The sequence below is a fragment of the Anopheles arabiensis genome, chromosome X (genome assembly GCF_016920715.1).
Source record: "Anopheles arabiensis isolate DONGOLA chromosome X, AaraD3, whole genome shotgun sequence".
In the NCBI taxonomy this organism is placed as follows: Eukaryota; Metazoa; Arthropoda; class Insecta; order Diptera; family Culicidae; genus Anopheles; species Anopheles arabiensis.
In genome coordinates, this window is record NC_053519.1 from 11,880,121 (window position 1) to 11,899,473 (window position 19,353).

The following is a 19,353-nucleotide window of genomic DNA, read 5'->3' on the forward strand; positions in this document are numbered from 1 at the left end:
TAATTCCTACGCTGCGCTGCGGGTGGTTTGCAGACTGAAACTGGATTTGTATCGGTTCCAGGCCTAGAATAGGTCCAAATATCATTTCGAATCCAAATCAGGCACAGTTTCAGTAACAGTTAAAAAAAATATTTGGGAGCTATGTATGGTTCAGTATGAGTTCATGATCAGTTTTAGGACCGGTATGGGCTCAGCATCAGTTCCAGGTCCTTTATGGGTTTACTTTAAGTTCGAGGACCGGTGCGGGTTCATGATCGGTTCCAGGGCCGGTATGGTTACAGTGTCAGTTCCATGTCCGGTATGGAGTCAATATCAGTTTCAGGACCTGGATAAGTTCATGATAGTTTTCAGGACCGGTAAGGGTTCATGATCGATTCCAGGACTAGTATGGTATGATCGGATCCAGGGCCGGTATGGGTTCATGATTGGTTCTAGGACTAGCATGGATTCATAATACGCTCCAGGACCACAATGAACTCATTATAGGTTTCTGGACCGGTATGGGTTCATGATCGATTCCAGGGCAGCTCATGCGTTCATGATAGGTTCAAGGATCAGTATGGATTCATGATTGGTTCCAGGACCAGTATGGATTCATGTTAGGTTCAAGGATCAGTATAGGTTCATGATTGGTTCTAGGATCAGTATGGATTCATTATCTGTTCCAGGACCGATATAGTACATATTCATGATCGGTTCTAAGACCGGTATGGTTTCATGATAGGTTCCAGGCCTGATAAGGGTTCATGATTGGTCCCAGGCCCGGTATGAGTTCATGATCCGTTCCAGTACCGGTATGGGTTCATGACAGGTTCCAGGACCGGTATGGATTCAGGATAGATTACAGCACCGGAACGGGTTCAGTATCGGTTCCGAGACCAACATAGGTTCAGTAACCAAGTTCAGGACTGGCATTAGGTCATGAGCAGTTTCTGAACCAGAAAAGATGACGAGCGGTTTCGAATGACCGATTGATGACGAGCGATAGTTCATTCTGTGCAAAGATTCAGCAATGAACAGGGTTTTGGTTCATTTTTAGCCAAACTTTGTCCACTTGGGGACCGTTGAAATTCATTTTGGTTCATTTCGGAGTCATTATAGTTCATTTTGGTTCATTTTTTAATCATTTCATGAAATTTTTGTTTCCTGGGTTGTGTTATACATATAACTGAAGTTCAGTTTTGTTCATCAAGTTCATCGCAAATGATCGATCATGATCGATCGTTGGTCAGAAAGGGCCTCGATGTATTGGTTTCAGGACCAGTATGGGTTTCATCATAAGTACCTCATTTTAATTGGGTTTTGTGACCATTATTACGAGATACAGTAAAGAATCTTTGAAATTTCGCACTGTAACATGGCCAAATTAACTAATTGAATGAATTAAGGAGTTAGGAACGAGGTTCTGGAGCGGAACAACTTGGGTATAGTCTTTCCCCTAGTTACGCATATTCGAGAAAAATAAATTTTTAATTTTGATAGTTACAGTGGGACGTCGTTTCTCCGGCTGTCCGTATATTCGTGCTGTTGAGAAATGACAGTTCAACACAAAGGTGACATTACGTGCTCAGGAGGATTTAAAAAACTTTTCTTAGAGCACATTTTTATTATGAAAAGTTATGTGAAATTGGAAACTTTGCATTGAACAAATCATAAAAACTGACCAAAACATTATAAAATTTTGAAAAATATTTCAAAGATTTGTGATAAAAATATACTTGGATTATCCGTCTTATTCGAGGATCCGGGCGAAGCCAACCCAACTGACATTTTCGAGCACGAATAATCGGGAATTCGAGCAAATTCCCTTAAACTGGAGCCTTAAATTTCCCTTAAACTGCACCAGTTTAAGGGAATTCAGAAAAAGTCCTTTAAAATCAACTGTGATGCGGCTTTTTCGTTACTTTCTTCTAGATTTGCTCGGAAACGATGTTTTCTATCGTTACAGTTGGTCATGTTACCATTTTATGCTTAAATAATATCCATTTTTATAGAATAACGTCACACAAAATTAGCTTTTGTTTTTCATCAAAAACCCAGTGCTATTAGTGAAAAATGAGCTTGATAGCATCGTCCATCGATCGAGGAACGTATAATTTACAAACACACCAAATCTTGGCGCTTTCAACACACTTGATCATACACAAATCCACAATTTCAAGCGTATCGAGTACTAATCGAGCAGATATGGGAAAACAGTTTCGAGCAAATGTCACTTGGGAAGTCCCGATAAGCCCGAATAACGCAGCAGTAATCGTTCTTGCGAGCGTGTGGGAGAGATTCTTTGATGATTCATGAATCTCACAATTAGAAGTTCTTATTCAATGATTCACTCACAAAATCCATTTAGATTAATGAATCTGAATCAGTGTCACCCATCTCTAGTCCATAGCGTAATAGCTTATTTTTATATAAATAAAAGTAAAAAAAAATCAAACCTTTCTCAAAGCTCCCGATCTTACAAACCTTGGTAATAATCGTAGTCGAACGCTATGAGAACCTGGGTTACGCTGCACAATGGGGAAAGCAATTTATCAACACCCATGAGTGAGATCGAAATATTTTTTTGAAACTTTATTCGGTATATGAAATTTCAAACACTACGAATTTCGGACGCTCGGGCGAGATAACCGTTCTTTGTACAAAAATATCATTTCACTAAAATTTTCGAGTAGATACGATGATTAATAACGAATACGCCAACGCGTGCTGCATCATTTCCAGTTCTCCATCCTTACATTTAATTTATAACTTTATAGCGATTAGAGGTAAACTTAAGATCAGTCTTACTGATCGTTAAATGGTCGGCTTGTCATTGTTTTAACCAAACGTGGCACAACACAAAATCGTTGAAATAATTCCACGCTCTTGACACGTGCTCCAAAAACGGGGATGCTTTGGTTTTGCGTAAACAAATCACTTATATATTGACTAATAAACGTTGTAACAAGTAATGGTAAAGAAACGTTTCATATTTTACCGTGTCCGAGATGGAATAAATGCGACCCTCTGTTTGTTTTTTCTTTTGGTTTAAATTGGATGCGCTCAACTGGTTTTGGCTAAAATAAGAACCCTCTGTGTACGGTCCAACATTGTGTGTGTCGGTGTTGCCCGTACTGTAATTGCATTCGTGGTTTGCAGAATCGCGTAAGGTACTCCTCCTTTCCTCCCACTCTCCCGTGCTCACATATACGACATTCCTTCCTCACTGGTAGTAGCAGTTAAGTAGTAGCACTGCACTTCCGCCTCAGTAGTTGCACTGGTTTGCCCGCTGGTGTTTGGATCCCTAGAGAAAAAAAAAACAAACAAATCGAAACAAAGCAAACGGAAACATCCCAGAAGGTTAGCGCCAAAATAGAGCTCCAAATTACAACCGATAGATACCCCCGGCATGCCTTCGGAACCGCCGGTTCGCGTTCGCTCCTCGCCGCCAAAGTTAAACACAGTCTTTTGCGAACGGGGCCAAAAGGTCGGCGGTGGTGACCGTATCATGTGCTCGTGCACCTGTGGCAATGCTAGTGGATCGGTTTCCGTTTCGCCATTAAATTCCTGCATACAGGGGTAGGTAGGATGCGATTTAATGGGGGCATAGCACGTCCCGCGAATACTTCGCCACGCGGCAGTATACACTTACATCGGACATCAGTATCAAAATGGCGTCATCGGACTCGGTGTCATCGATTACGTCCGTCACGTTGTCCCGGCTGGCCAGGACCTTCTGGACGAAGGGATTATCGTTGCGTGATAACCGTAGGCGCGTCACCTCCAGTTCATCCGACTTCTGGAACTTCCCCGGGGACAGGCTCAGCATCGAGAACGAGGGCGATGACTTCCGTTGGGAACCCTTGCTGGTGCAGTTATAGGTAGACACTACATGCGGTGTGAAAGAGGGTTGATGGGGGGAGGGGGAGGGGAATGGGTAGTGGAAGTGCGATATAGCCAAAATGAAGTCATTACATCCAAAACATTGAAGACGGATAGGATCTTAGGAACTGGATCTGGACCATTCTAGATCTAAATGCGCGGGTAGTGTATAGCAATAAACACACTGACACCCACACATTCACACATACACACTCTTACACGCGCACAAATACGCACCTGATGGTTCCGATCTAGCCCGACAGTTCATCTCACGGTGGAACATAATATCCTCAAACTTGATGATTTTCTTCATCTTCCACATGTTGGAAATGAAGTGGAAAGGCTTCTTTCGGGTACTGCTGCGGCTGATCCGGTTCGTTTGCTGCTGCTGCTGCCCATGGCTGTTGGCGTGGTGTTGATTGTTGGTGTTGTTGCTGAGGAGGTTGCTACTGTTGAGGGTGTGATGGTTGCCGATGCTATGGTTGCTGCTACCCCCGCTGTTGACGTTCATAGCGGACGCGGGATGGCGTTCTTCTGGCAGATTGATTGGCGGGATCGCTTACAGCGTGTGCTTCCGGGAGTGTGTGCACCAGCAACAGCTCCGATGGCGTCGTTTCTCTGGTCTGGCCTGGCCTAATTGTCACAGGGCACGGTGTGTAAACATAATTTTCACGCACGGTGGCGTTGCCTGCACTTCTCACTGCCAGCGGTGATGATGATTGTTGCCAGTTGCCTGCTACTGACAAGGCAGCTCGTCGCCTGCCTGAGAGGTCAGACCTGCGCAATGGAATGCACATTGCGTGCCCGTTACACACACGGGCACCGCCAGCAGCACACCCTGCTGGGCTGCGCCCAGATAATTCTCTCGTCCTTTTCACTGTATGTGTATGTATGTGATTGTGTGTAAGTGTGTTTGTGTGTGTGGATGAGTACTCTCTTGAAGCTGTATATTTTTCCACTCTCCTATGAGAGGAGGAGGAAGGGTCGTAGTAGACATAACATCCGAGATATAGACGTAACATCCCAGATAAAGACTTCGGGAAGTCTCGGCGGAACATAAATAAACACGCATGTTTGCACAGTTGGTTGTGTTTGTCTTTTTAAAGGTAAAACTTTGTTTTTATTCAACTATGTCATGTAAGGAGCACACAATTTTGATCTTTCCACTGCAACGTACGATGCGATCAGATCCAGATAGGTGGCAAGTACAGAAATCGTTATCGACCAACGCGCCCTCCCGCCAGAACCTATTCAATCGGTCGTCATTAGCCGTGTAGTAGCCTCCGCGTAGGTAGAGGGTGACACACATTTACAAACACACCCCCGGGGGATTACTTAGTGTCCCGAGAGAGGGATAGGAAGGTGTTGATGCCGGTGTCGATAAGCCTGTACTGCACCCGAACGGAAGCGTGCGACGTTGGGAAAATTATTCTACTGGTATCTACGCTAGTACGACGAAATTCCAGGAGTACAGAGTTGGTCGACTACGGGGTGAGCATGTGGCCGTTTTTTCTCCGTCCCAGATGAGCGATGAGTAATGATGATGATAATGAATATGAGCTTGATGGTAACGTGCAAATCATCTAGTTCCGTTCCATGTGGCCGTTCGTGTGATGAGAATGAGTGGTGATTGGAACGAGCTGAAAGGTTGGAACGCCAGTGGGAGGGGAGGGAAGAAAATTACTAACGAACTAAACGGTGGCTACCAATGCACCAACAGCGTGTGACATTCGCTAGCCCCAACCTTAATGTACAATTAAGTCGTTTTTTTGTCGTTGCTGTCGCTCAAGTCTGATTAGGTCCCCGCTTGGGGTCCTCTGGCTTAGCTCGCCGCTACCATGTAATCTTCACCCTCCGGCGGCTCCGCGGCACTCTTGACGCTCTTGCCGTACTTTGGTCGCTTTTTCCGCTCGAGCAGCGTTTCCTTTTTCGCCTTGCTGCGCAGCCGGCCCTTCGAATCCGGTGCCGCATCGAGCGACCGCAGCTCGTCCAGTATGTTATCCGGTTCGCGCTTCACCGCCGGATCGGCCGTGCTGCTTTCAGGTACTGTGGCAGGTGCCACCGACGATGGCGGCGGTATTGCGAGCTTCCCACGCCCGTCCATGCCCATGTACAGGGGCGCATGGTGCGAGTACGCCGGATCGTTCGAGATGTTGATGTCCGCAAAGTCGCGGAAGTTGGAGAACTGTTCCTCCTTCTGGGGCTTCTGCACCAGGTAGGCGAGCTGGGGCCGACCGTGCCCGTTGTTGCCGCTGTACCCGAGCCCGTAGTACTCGTCCACGAACCCCTTGCCCGGCACGTCCGTGTCGTAGTAGAAGGTGCCACCTGATGGTGAGAGAAGGTGAGCGGGAGAGAGATGAGCGTTAGTCGTGGCACCAAGCAGGAGGCTCACCGCGTGTCTCTTACCCTTGATGATGCTGAAATCGCCCGAACCGAGCAGGGGCGATGCGACCACCTCCGGCAGGGGGACGGGGGCGGCCGCCACACCGCCACTCCGCAGCTTGTTGAACCGCTGCTCGATCGCTGCCTCCGTCGACTGGTAGTAGGGCCGCGAGTGCCCCAACGGTGGGATGTTGCGGAAGAAGGTGGGATAGATTTTTTGGGCCGCCGGATTGAGGTGCTCCACATCCGCCTGCGGCTGAGATCGGGTGCCGGTGCGGCCGGTTACGGCAGCGGGCTCGCCGCCCAGCTCCAAAACCTGCTTTTCCGGTACGGGCAGGGTCGGCGCGAACGGTGCCTGCTCGTCGCCGGAAACGTCGGCAGGAAAGAGGCTGCCACCGTACAGCGAGAGCGGGGTGAATGACTCTGGAAAAGAAAGGAGCGGACAGGAACGATTAGCAAAGTGCGTCGTCAACCTCGGTTCCGTGGGTTTTACGGCGTGTGGCTTCAGTACTCTCACCGAAGTCCACCTCGATTATTATGTAAGTATGGTGCGTTGTCTTTTCATAACTGATGTTGATTCAAAATTCAAAATTACTGCATCTATTTATTGTCAAATGACCCTTTGTGATCAAAACTTTTGTAAAACAATAAATGCACAATTAAATTTGCGGTAATTGAAGGACGTTCTATGTATATTTATTTTGAGTTTAGATTATTTGTCAAACATAACACAGACTGCCTACATAACAAATATAATATCACATCTAAATCGAATAGAACTTTGACACAATAAAGCTCAGAGCAAAGAATGAAAATTCATCGCACAAGTAAAAAATTTAAAAGGAAATAAATTAACGAAAAAAGAGAACGTTGCTGTCTGAAATTGTATCTTCAATATTTGACATGGTTTTTCAGGGTTTCTCATACTTGTGGTATACTTTAATGACTCTTACACGAAATGAGCTTAATGTGATGGGAATTTGACTCTATAGCACCCTTTTTGGACAAATCCAATAGGAATTGCCAATAAGACTATCCAAAAAGTGTGCCATACAGTCCACTTCTCATCATATAAGGCAGCGGTCGGCAAACTATTGAGGTAGAGGGTCTAATTTATTAAATTATCGAGTGCTGCGAGCCAGGATAATGCAGGTTTCTGTTTTACACTTAAATTATTTCACTGCAAAATTTTGGAAACATGATAATTGTTTTTTTTTTAATTATTCTTTCATCCAAACCAGGTTCAAATGTTTTATCATTAAATTACATTCCTTAAATTCTTAATTAATTAAAGATTCGTCAGTTTAAAACGATTAAAAGTTCCAAACAATAAAGCAATATCGCTGCTGGATTAGCCACTCATCCCATGCTGTAAAAATTATTGGGGATTTAATCTGGGGATAGTAAATGCATGAAAAATGTAAGTTAATTATAAGAATTGGTCATTTGTATAATTGGGTCATTAATGCAGAAGAGTGTGGAACGAAAATCTGTAGTTTAACAATTCGTAGATCTCATCATTCTTTCCGGAAAAGAAAAATCGGGTAGTCCAGTAATCTTCTTCTTCTTCTTTGGCTCAACAACCGATGTCGGTCAAGGCCTGCCTGTACCCACTTGTGGGCTTGGCTTTCAGTGACTAATTGATTCCCCCCCATAGCAGGATAGTCAATCCTACGTATGGCGGCACGGTCTGTTTTGGGGATTGAACCCATGACGGGCATGTTGTTAAGTCGTACGAGTTGACGACTGTACTACGAGACCGGTCGTAGACGAGTCCAGTAATCAACTTTTGAAAAAATAAACACTGAGGCGTTTTCAGTCCAAATAAACAGCTAACATCATATGATGGACATTATACACTGTTGTACCAAGGTGGTCGATAACACATTATTTTCGTACATTTTTTAGAAGACGTTATAAACACGTATAAAGACGTTATGACAGTTATAAACTGTTAAATTAAACCTACATTTATATTTCTTAGGCAGAATACAGGGACATAACGTGCCGCGGGGATTTGTGAGGGGATAAAACGGGTTTTTTTTTTGTATTAAGTTATATTTATAGCTACTTCACAACGACATTTGGGGCATTTTACCTTTTATTCGGTTGAAATATAAATAAAAATTATCTCACCCTTAGTTTCACCAATGCTATTAATAGCATTGTTTGAATCTGTTGGATGCGCACCATAATAATTGTGGTAGATGTTTGATCTCAAGCTATGATTTTATTTTTATGATATCCTAGAATTTTGACACTAGCAATTACTAACAGATGATACTAATAATAGTGTACTTGTGACAAAACACGCCACTGTCTCTCTGCATGAATAAAAAATCCTTCTATAAAGTGCCAACTGAAGAATTGCGAATGAACGAGAAATCGTCGTTGTGAAGCCAAAAAAAAACCTGGATTATTGCTTACAACGAATTCAATTTATATAAATATATCAAAGAAAGTTATAATTTGGACAAAGATAAAAAAGCCGAAAAGGCTACATGGTGGTTGGGTTATTTAGAACCCCAGCCGATAATGAATTTACAGAAACAAGCGAGCGAGAAGAAGCCACAGCTCCAAATGGATGCCGTCAAGAGAGCAGCAAGCAATGAGTTGCCAGAGAGTTCCAATCGAAAGCTATGGAGGCTCAAACTCTCTAAGGGTTGTCGCAACGTACAGTTTGTAGCATACGTAAAGATCGTAATCGCAATCAGATGAAAAGCGTATATGCTCGAATTCAGCACGAAGCAGGCAAATTCGAGAAAATAAGACTCTATATCTCTATCAAATCTTAATTATTCTCGCTGGGTTGACACTGAACACGATCTTAACACGACTACATCACACATGATTACATTACTTATGGCCTAAAGGTGAGATAAGGAAAATCTTTCTGATCTATTTTCAATTTATTCTTTTTTCTTTGACATGATTGTCGACTGCTTGCTCCAATATGTGTCAGCCATGTGAATAAAACATTTCACAGATGCACAAAAAATAAACACATAAAAAATGGGAGTTTTTGAAACGCTTTTTATATCATGATTGTTACAGCACAGCCCTGACATATTTTTTGGGTCGAATTGTTAGTGTATCAAAAAGAAGTTTACACTTGTTGTTTAAGCTCAACATGCTGCTTACATTTGAGGTGCCATGATATCATTCAAATTATTTTGTTGTTTTTGTGTGCAGTGAAAGTTTTTGTGGCATATTGCTCATACGCATGCGATTTCATTGGACAAATATTAGGACAACATTTAAAAAAAGTCCCAAGAAAATATCAATAACAATATGATATTAGTTTAGAGCCTCGATATGGATTTAACAAATAGTGTTTACAGAGTTATGTAGCCCTTTTAGAATTAAGTGATATGCTTCATAGACCATACAAGACAAACCAATGTGTATGGCATAATAACATTATTGTAATAACATTATTTAAAAAAATAAACCTAAGGATTTTCGCTTATAGTTTCTGCTCTACCCTGTAATGAATTGACTCAACGAATCCAACAAGAACGTTTGGAATTTGATACGATTCCTATATTGCTGGGACTGGCTTGTAAGTGTTGCAATCTAGAAACCTATAAGAAGATGAGTTTCTTTAGGTTTTAATAGCTTCATATCAGTGATAACAGAAGAACTAAACTTTACAGCTTGTCCGCTTGAAAGGCGCATATATTGGTTGTCTAGTTCTAGAACCAGGCTAGAAAAAAATGGGGAGTTTATGGAGTATTCGTGCGCTAAGACGCTAATCACCTTGGATAAACGATAATATTAGACAGGCAATTCTGAACAGAATGTAGCCTGTCACTGTTCAGAGAGAGAGAGAGAGAGAGAGAGAGAGAGAGAGAGAGAGAGAGAGAGAGAGAGAGAGAGAGAGAGAGAGCTAGATGGTGCGAGGTAATTTTCCCCCGCAGTGACAATTTCGAGCGTAGCTCATGCTTCCCAACTTAGAAAGGCAAATAGAAAGGAACTGTGGCGTGCTAATCACTTCCCGTTTAGCCCCAACCCGTTGCGATACCTGTAGGCGGTGGTTAAAGTGGTCAATGATTAAAATAAACCTCTCGGGCGTTGATTCCAAGTGCTGCTTGGAAGGATACGGATGACGTTTGGAGCAACAATCAAACAGTTCATTTTGATACATTCGCGACATTAAAGATTTTTTTTTGAAGTTTTGCTGCAAACGCTACGCCCTCCCCTGTTATCTGATCTCCCGTTCATGCGATCCTGACGCGTCCAAAGCGAAAGGCATGGCATGACCTTGATGCATAGACTACTACTAGACTAACTCACAGACAACATGTATACCCCAGGATGGTGTTACCGTTCGGTGACCCTGTCCGATCCCGATTCCGTCACCACCAGCCGGCAGCTCCCAACCATCGTTTCCTAGTGGAAATGAGGAAACAATCTCCTCTCAGCGCGCTGGGTGGAAAACACGCTGGAATGGAGCGAGAGCTAACACTAATGTGTTTTGCTGCATCAATTAACGCGGCCAAACGCGCACGACCGCCGGGCCCTTATGACACAAGCGAGACAAGCGGAGGAGCTGCGTTCGATACGTCATGCCGGCGCACCCTTGGACGATATTAGTGCGGCATGCGTTAAGTAATTCAGCTTCACGGCTGCTCACAGGTGCCTAATGGAGCGCGCGCACACACACACCTAATCGCCCAAAGGCAAAGAAGGAAGCACACGGTAGAACACCGCCTGCTGGCGATTGTTGGACACCAACATTTCCTCAAACCCTTGCATGATCGTTAATCATGCGCGTCGGTTTCAAATCGTAATATTGCCGCTTGTTGGGCAGGCGGGTTTGGTTTTGGTCGAGCGGCGAAGCTTTCGGTGAAGCATTTGCTAGACGGTTTTAGGGTTGTTGGGTTGAAAACAAAAAATAAAACAAACTAACACTCACACACAAATCAACCTCACCAACTCAAGCTAAGAATTGTGCAACGGCATGGGCGAAAGGCATCGACGATGCGGGGCAAAGCTTTTTGCGCAACCGCTTCGCTTAGAATCGATTCGCGGGTAAATGGTAAATCGAAAGAAGAAAACAAAATTGGCCGGCATGGCAAATCGAGCCGTAACTGCGCACGCGTCGAGCAAATAGCACAAGACAAAACAAAACAGCAACCAAAACGGTCGGATAAGCTCAAGCGCGCATTAGGGCACGAACTCACGAACGCGCGCAGAACGCTCGCTGCGCAAAGGGGCGGCTGGGAGGGGTTCCAGCGCGGCAGATGCGGAAGAGCATTGGCACGAGCCAGCCTGCCATTGCGACGGTGCTGATGGGCCGTTAGGCAAAGGTCTTTGTGTGGAGCTGGAAAGCATAATTCTCGCAATAAGCCCTTTTTTGTTGTTGTAATACCTTTTTGGGCAACAGTTTGTTATGAACCGTTTCGCTGATAGAAAGTCCTCCTAACCGCTTGATGGGTTGCATTAGGGTTTACTGCGCGCTCTTTGTGCTGGTGCTGGCTGATCGATAATGTGAAGCCTTGCCCAATTTTGCACCCACCAAGCCATCCCTCCCAGGCACCAAGATCTGGCAGCGTTCTATTGGGTCCGTGATCACCGTGCATTGCTAAATCTCACTAGTGCCACACTGGTAGTGTTGGGTTTCATGAATCGTTTCTAAAAATTCATTCGTCTGAATCTTCAGCGATGAGTAATTCGAATCTCGAATCCAATCTCTGAAGATTCGTGAATCTTTGAGGATTCATAAATCCTTGAAGATTCATAAACAGTGCTGCAAAATGTCATGAGCATCTCGAGATGAACACTGAGCACTGAACAATGAACATATCCGTAGTAGCTTGATGCTCATTGATGATACTCAATGAATGTGCATCATGACTAGCCGACCGCGACGTGCGAGTGCTTTAGTCCAACGCTATACTCTGACTGGCAAGCTGATCTCTCACATCAGCGCTGATCAATCGCATGCTTGATGACATTTTGATTAGCACCCAACTCTTGGTCACTCACTTGGTCACGACATTTTTGTCGGCGATAATCACGACATTCTTAGAATATACTTGGCGCGTGAACTCTAGCAACAAAATGAGCATGCTTTCTCCCTTGATCTGTTTTGATTATCTGTCGGATCAAACAGAGCGAGAAAACATGCTCACTTTGTTTCCAGGAACCACTCGCACGCACCGCATATCTCATCGCGATGATCACCGACTGAAAATGTTGCGACCAAGTGACTGACCAAGAGATGGTTGCACACAATGACATACTTGATACATACTTGATGTGATGTTCGCATCACCTGGTTAAGGCTCGCCTCTGATCATCACAGTAGAGCTCGTGACGCTGACATGATTTTGTTTCAGTGGGAATTTGTCATGACTATGTCAGTGACATTTTGCAAAACTAATCACAATAAAGAAAAGTTATAAAAAAGTCAAAGTGATTGACCAAGCGCTGGTTGCTAAAATGTCACCAAGCATGTATTGGTAACACCAACCGTTTTGAGTACCATCTCTGATTACCACAACTGAGTACGTGACGCTGATGTGGATTTTGTTTCAGTCAGATTTTTTTATGACATTGACAGTGAAATTTTCAAAGGATTCATCAATGTATAAAGATTCTTTATAGATTCCTCATAAAGATTCCGGTGATTAAAATATATATTATATATATCATTAGACATGTATACTTTTCAAAATGTTGAATTTGTGTGGTTAACTCGCACGTCATTCCCGTCGAGGGTTAAAGTCACGCATGGAACCGTCTACCCTTAGCAAAACAGACTATCCGGTTGCGTGGTACCAAGAAGTCTTGAATGTCTGTATAGACTGGCATGACCACGTAGGTTGTTACTCCAAGAAGAAGCTCAAACTGTATGAATCTTTCAAGATTAGTGAATCTTTAGAACCGAGATTCAGATTCATTGAAACATTTCAAGGATTCATTCAGATTCATGAATCTGAATCAGATTTACCCAACACTACACGCTGAATGCCGATTGGGATCGACTACTTCGAGCTCGGGGCAGGGGGAGGGGATTGACCGCAGTGCTTGCAAAACTTTCCGATCCCGCTAAGGAAGGGAGAGAAGGAAGGGGGGGAGGGGAAGAAGAAAGAGATCTTTTCGTTGCTGTAGCCGTCCAGCACCCGCTCAAGGTTAGTGCCTTCGGCAAACGGTTTCTGCTGCGCTGTGATCGATCGATCCCGCTGACTTCCGCCATACGCACGCAGCTTCAACACCACCGTGGGGGAGTTCAGGCCTGGCCTATCCACCGTCTGTGGCCCGGCTGTCAGGCGGCGGCTGCGTAAGGGTAAAGGGTAAGGCTACAAAACGGTAAAGCGGTGTCGGCCCCGATCGACGAAAAGCGAAAGTACACGGTGCGAGCGTGTTAAGGTTCTGGCGGAGCGTTTTAGAACAGCGTCGCTCGAAAACCTGGGCTTGGAAACCTGTTTCAGGCCATGGAGGGGTTTAATTTTTTTTTTTGGGAGCGGCTGTACCGCGTGTGCCACGAGTTCAACATTCACCGTTTCCGGCACAAAAGCTGCCTACAAAGTGTACACGCGTACACTGTGCAAGTAGCGAGGCTTAATTTCTAACCGCATTTCAGCCTCCAACTTCTCAACGCGAAGCAACTTAACTTAATGTCAAAGTCGTTGCCATAAATAATTGTAGCAAAAGACCTCCAACCTTAGCTAGGCTAGGGGAGAGTAATAAAAGAGAAAAAAGAACATACATACCGCTTTCGAGATGCAAAAATCCAGCATAGTGCTGCCTTAACAACGTGTGCCGCACTGTTACTGTTGCCATTAATCTAGACGAGCAGGCCGAGAACATGGCAGAAGCCGAGATGCAGATGATGTACGGTGTGCGGAAATGTGCCGCGATCATTTACTTCCCGCGAAACGGAAACCGAATGCATTATGCCACGGACGCTGCACGCAGAGAGGCAGGGGAGAGCCATGTGCACACATGCGACACATCAGCGGGCCAAGGGTAAATGGTACAAATATTAGCCAGCCATAATTGTAGGCTCGTTGCGGGCACAAAGACCGGCCCGCGGCCTGTGTGCTGTGTGTGTTCGTTTGGCGGGAAGGGGGTGTACGTGTGCAATGGAACGCCAGTACCACCGATGCAACCCAATTTGGCAGCATGCAGCACAATTGAGCGAACGGCGCAGCATATGACCGTTTGTTTGCACACACACACACACACACACATCTACAAGCACATATTTGCAGCAGGAGTAAGGTTGAGAAAATTGGTCCCCTCGGAAAAAAATGGTATGTTGGCCGAGAGGTGCCAGTGTGGAGGCGGGTGGTTTACAGAGCAATTGTAGCTGCTACCCCCCCAGTCTGTGTGTGTGTGTGTATGTGACAGTCTATTGGTACTGGCGAGGTGCCTCCAAGTTGGTTGGCTGTGCTGGGTTCGAAGTACAGAAAACATAAGACAGAAGCTGCAATGGAGGGGAGGGCGCTGTCATGAACCGTGGTTGAGAACAGAAACTCCACACCGATGCTGGGCAGGCTGGGCGAATGCGTGTGTATGTGTGGTTTGTGGTAAAATAGGAGCAATATGAGACAACGCTACAGCACTACAACAAAGCTGCCCGTACGAAGGTCTAGCTCGCCATTTTCGCTCGTTATTGGGACGTGGTTTTTTTTTTGCGGGGAGTACACCATACACCAATGTCGGCTACACTCCCACACACTTACCCCCAATTAGAAAAGGAAAAAAGGTACGCATTTTGTCGTCAAAAGCGTCGCTGTACCATCAATCCTTAGTGGATGAATTTTAGTAATGAAGTCGATATTCAGGCTTATGTCCTGACGTCGAGTTGAATATGGTGAAGAAACTCAGGTCCACTTTGCTACTAAACTATCCCAACTTCTAATTGCGGTTTCGAGGTTTTCGTGGAAATGTGTCTAGTGAAAGAGTTTTATCGATAACGACAACGTGTTTTTTCGATTCCAGAATCGATTGAAGCCATTTGTTCTCGACATCAAAACCTTAGCGAGCAATGGATCGAAGTCGATGTTTTCGCGGTTTTGAAGTAGAACATTTCAGTTTCCTTCCATAAACATTTGAGTACTGATATGTGTTAAAATCAATTTAAGAAAATCATTTAAACGCCGGTGAACCCAAATTTGATAGACCAATCGATAATTTAATGAAATTAGACAAAAAAAATATTTCCGATGATTACCCATAAGAAAATTCCCTATTTTTTGGGTGAGATCTGAATGTTGTAAGCGCATTTTAAAGTCGCCTCCGAGAGTTGGTCTGGCTATTTGTCGCCAACTGTTTTTGTCGGCTGCCCGTCTCGGTTGATTTTTCATACCAGACTTCTTTACAACAAGCATATTTGAAGGAACTTTATTTCAGTGCTACTTAAGAGTAACCGTCAGCCTGAAAGACAGTTTTTCTTAACTTGGAATGTCTTAAAAATCTGGTTTTAACCTGAATAACATACTAGATCTGATATTATCACAGAATACCATGAAATCATCAATTCTTGGAGAATGGTTCCTAGAAATTGAAGGATATGATGTGCTGCTATCTTTTTACCGATATGTTCTATTTTAAGCATGTGATTCCCAAATTTGTATTAACAAAATGCTATCTAGCTACAGTGAATTTGAAAACATGAACCTAAAAGAAAAATTCAATAAACGATTGGAATCTAAAATTTGAAGCTGATACATAAGGTACACCGTTTTGCAGCCCAAGTAAACAGTGTTATGGTGCTTTTGAACATTGTTCTACTACACATAATCTATGACGGCACACTGAAATTCTAATGCCTTTCTGAACATTGTTCAATCGTAACTAAACATTTGTTTTCCTCAATATTAACTTACGTTTATATTCTCCGGGGTCGTTTCTTTGATGTTAATTTTGTTAAAATGAAATTGTCTGGAGCTTCGTTTTAATTGATTTTGTACTAGTTTAATAGCCAATTATAAATTTTAAAGGTATTGGGATAAATTATTGGTACATATATTCAAAGTATTTTTGTAAATGAAGGCACAAACTAAAGTCTAAACCCCATACAGTAAACGGATCAACTTAGGGAGTTTACTTTTTTAGTTACGATTGAAGGAAGTTCAGATAGGCATTAGTATTTCAGTTGTACGTCAAATGTTTACTTACAGTAAAAAAATATTCCAGAGTAGCTTGACATTGTTTATTTGGGCTCAAAAACGGTGAAAGTTGTAATAATTTTCAACTAATAATACATTAATTTAATAATATATTTATTTTAACCATTATTACACCATAGCGGACCTCATTTTAGGCTCCCAACGGCTGATTCCGGGCATTGTACGAAAAGAAAAGAATTTAATTTGAATTCTGAATTCTTTCATAAATCCTGAGTTCTTCAAATGTCCTGATTGAGAAAACCATCGGAAGCATTGTAGAGTTTACAACTTAAATAAAGCTCTTGCTCACTTAAAGGGCACTCTATAGTGATGAGCGAGTTGCCAGAGTTGATTGTGTGGAAGACGAACCCAGAAAGAAGATTACGAAAGTACAATGCTGCCTGAAGACGCTCATATTAGGTGGTTGAGGAAGTTTTTCTTTTAGATGTAGCCACTCGATGCTCTTCAGAGCAGAAACTCGTCTTTCTGGCACCGAGTCGTCTCGGTAAGGCGACGCTGATGGCGACCAGAGCACCGTCTAGTAACTTCAATATGTTTATTGAGCGTATAGCTGGTGTGCTGTGCAATGCTAATGAGGCTGATGTGCAAGTGCATACCACGCGATGGCTCTATTGCAAGATCTCTCTATCGGGCCACAAAACCCGTACACCCGGAGATGCGTTGTCGCCATAACTGACCGGTTTGGAAGCTTTTCCGCTTTGTGCACGGCCGTATTTCCGGCAAGAGAATGAGCGAAAGAGAAAACAAAACGACGCCTTTCGTCACGAGTGACTGGACGCGTCCAGATGGTGTCCCCATCGAGCGGTGGACGGCGCTTGGATTACCCGTCCACGAGGGGTGTCCAACGCTTCATAGGATGGCTATGGCGGCGACTCTTTACACGCCTCGTCTAACGTAACATAATAGTTTACGCCCCGGGGCAGTCGGACGCGTCCAGCGCGCAGAGAAAATGCGGTCCAGCCTCCTGGCCAGCCGTGGCCAACGCAACAGTTCGCCTATTATGGCAAGTGTTTTGGACGCGCGTTTTCCCAAAATCGCACGTCTTGATGGCCCGAAGATGGTTACGATACAGCCTGGCACCCCCTCCCGGGCAGGTGATGGACGGTGATGATCGAAAGCGAGCGAAGTAACAGCTCCGGACCAACGGTGGGTAAGGAACGGCGGCAATAGAAATGCCGACGCGGTGATAGTTGAGCGCCGCGATGCTGGGGAGCGCCGAATGGGCACGCAAGGTGTGCCATCGGCCATGGACCGCACGGGGGTGTAGGAGAAAAGGCCGGTTGGAGGAAAACAGAGAGCGAGAGAGGGGAAAAAAACGGCATACCTATTATGAAACAGTAATCCACCACCCCACCCCACTGTTGTTGTTGTTTTTTCGTTGTTGTTGCTGGTGTGTTTGTGTTTGCGCAGCGCAACACAGTGGAGAGTTCCGCGTCGGAAGTTTCGGTTTTCGGCGCAACCTCCCCCCGAAGTGTTTCTCAGCGTAAAACGCCAAAATTGCTATTCTTCTGCCTGGTGTGCGGACACCTTCCTACCCTGCCCGCCCTGTTTGGCCCTTCGGTCGGTTGCATTTGCTTGCTTGCGCAGAGCTTCCCGAAGCACGGAAGGGACCGGATAGAGCGTAATGAATGGTTTTGGTGCGGCGTTTCACGGGGGTTTTTTTTTGCAGCTTCCCATCCCCGGAGGTGAACTTACGTACACTCGTTTGATGGTCCACCAACAAACAATCTTCCCTTCCCCTGTGCTTCAGCCGTTCCCCACATTTTGGCTTCAATGCGTTCGAGGTGATTGCGTTCGAAGTGTGTTTGTGTGTGGAGAAAGTAATGGCAAAGGAACCAGTCCATCTGGATCTCGTCTGCGGGAGGGTCCTCGGCAGGGTGTTCGAGGGCCTTTCCCCCTACCCGCTGAGAGCTATCCTCCTGTAATGCTTCCCCGGCCGGACTTACCATCGCTAGACGCTGATTGATGGTGGCTGATTGTGGATTTGGACGACCTGCTGTCACCGGTCGCGCGGGAAGCAATGCCAGCGACCAGCAGAACGCACCAGGCAAACCGGTAGTAACACATCTCGCACTCTCGCTTTCAGTTGTAGTAGCGGCTCGGTCGTTAAGCCGGTTGCATAACCGGCCACTTGCTGGCACTGCGCGCACTGTCCGAGCGGTTCACGCTTTCGCGCGGCGTCTTTGTGGTGTGCCGTGGTTTGCCCCGATTTTTGCTGCGCCCGTTTCACACATACACACCCGGACGATAAGGATATCTTCCTCATACACACACACACGCACGCACACACACACACACTCTCTACGGTAACACGCTAACGGGCACGGACGCGGGTTTGGAGCTCAGAACCATCACACCATCGGGCAGCAGGCTGACTAGGCGGGAGCGCAAACGATGCTGACAATGCGGCCGAAACTTTGCTCCAGTTTTTGTTTTCTACAGCCCTGCACGCGTTCTCAAACGGCACCACCGCAACACTGTGCGCGGGGGACACACACTGGTGAGCCGCCTGCCTGTCCGGGGACCCGTTTCGGCCGTTCGGGGGGGGTTTTTTTTTGAGTGTGTGAGCCGAACGCTCGCGCGTGCGCTCGTACTATCGATGTTACCGTGCCGACGGGCTTTGCCAATCTGAGCGCGAGCGCGCGCTGTTTACTTTTCCCTCGGCTCGCTCGGTGAGAAAAACCACTTTTCACTTTCTTCAGGCCCGCGGGCTCGGTTGGGTCGGCGGGCGTCCGCTTCGCCCCTTCACTCTCGCACACTAGCGCGCAGTGCTGCTGCTTTGTTTTCGACCAAGATGTGGGGAGAAGATGAAGGAGTGGAGGAGTGGACGAGTGGGGAGGGGCACCTTGGTAGGGGAAGCCGTGCGCGCACGAAGTTTCGGCCGTGTCGGCATCCGTAGGCACCCTTCTGGGCTGGCTGGGCGCACTCGTGTGTTGGTGTGTTGGTGTGGGCCTCTTTTTTT

The 19,353-nt window shown here is 45.4% G+C and overlaps 2 protein-coding genes across 3 annotated transcripts; both read right to left on the reverse strand.

Annotated features, from left to right (window-relative positions):
* Positions 1-2,548: 2,548 nt before the first annotated feature.
* Positions 2,549-5,594, reverse strand: LOC120905578. Its single transcript, XM_040316515.1, has 6 exons — positions 5,579-5,594; positions 4,994-5,111; positions 4,102-4,361; positions 3,635-3,870; positions 3,385-3,549; positions 2,549-3,286 (listed from the first exon to the last, which is right to left on the reverse strand). The coding sequence occupies exons 1-6, from the start codon at positions 5,592-5,594 to the stop codon at positions 3,248-3,250; spliced, it is 834 nt and encodes a 277-aa protein (XP_040172449.1). The 3' UTR covers positions 2,549-3,247.
* On the reverse strand, positions 5,111-19,067 carry LOC120906857. 2 transcript variants are annotated; one of them, XR_005740179.1, is made up of 4 exons: positions 18,338-19,067; positions 6,271-6,669; positions 5,609-6,189; positions 5,111-5,520 (listed from the first exon to the last, which is right to left on the reverse strand). XR_005740179.1 is itself a non-coding variant. In XM_040318966.1 (3 exons), the coding sequence occupies exons 1-3, from the start codon at positions 18,456-18,458 to the stop codon at positions 5,687-5,689; spliced, it is 1,023 nt and encodes a 340-aa protein (XP_040174900.1). In that variant the 5' UTR covers positions 18,459-19,067; the 3' UTR covers positions 5,111-5,686. The 2 variants fall into 2 exon arrangements, 1 of the variants encoding a protein (XP_040174900.1); XM_040318966.1 differs by having other exon boundaries at positions 5,111-6,189.
* Positions 19,068-19,353: the final 286 nt, after the last annotated feature.

Coding starts and splice junctions, on each gene's coding strand:
- LOC120905578 (XM_040316515.1), bottom strand. Junction 3,871..4,101: donor GGCTAGATCGGAACCATCAG/GTGCGTATTTGT, acceptor CACCGCATGTAG/TGTCTACCTATAACTGCACC. Junction 3,287..3,384: donor GTTCCGAAGGCATGCCGGGG/GTATCTATCGGT, acceptor TTTTTTCTCTAG/GGATCCAAACACCAGCGGGC.
- LOC120906857 (XM_040318966.1), bottom strand. CDS start 18,458: ATGTGTTACTACCGGTTTGCCTGGTGCGTTCTGCTGGTCGCTGGCATT. Junction 6,670..18,337: donor TCAATCAGCGTCTAGCGATG/GTAAGTCCGGCC, acceptor TTTCTTTTCCAG/AGTCATTCACCCCGCTCTCG. Junction 6,190..6,270: donor CGATTTCAGCATCATCAAGG/GTAAGAGACACG, acceptor TCTCACCATCAG/GTGGCACCTTCTACTACGAC.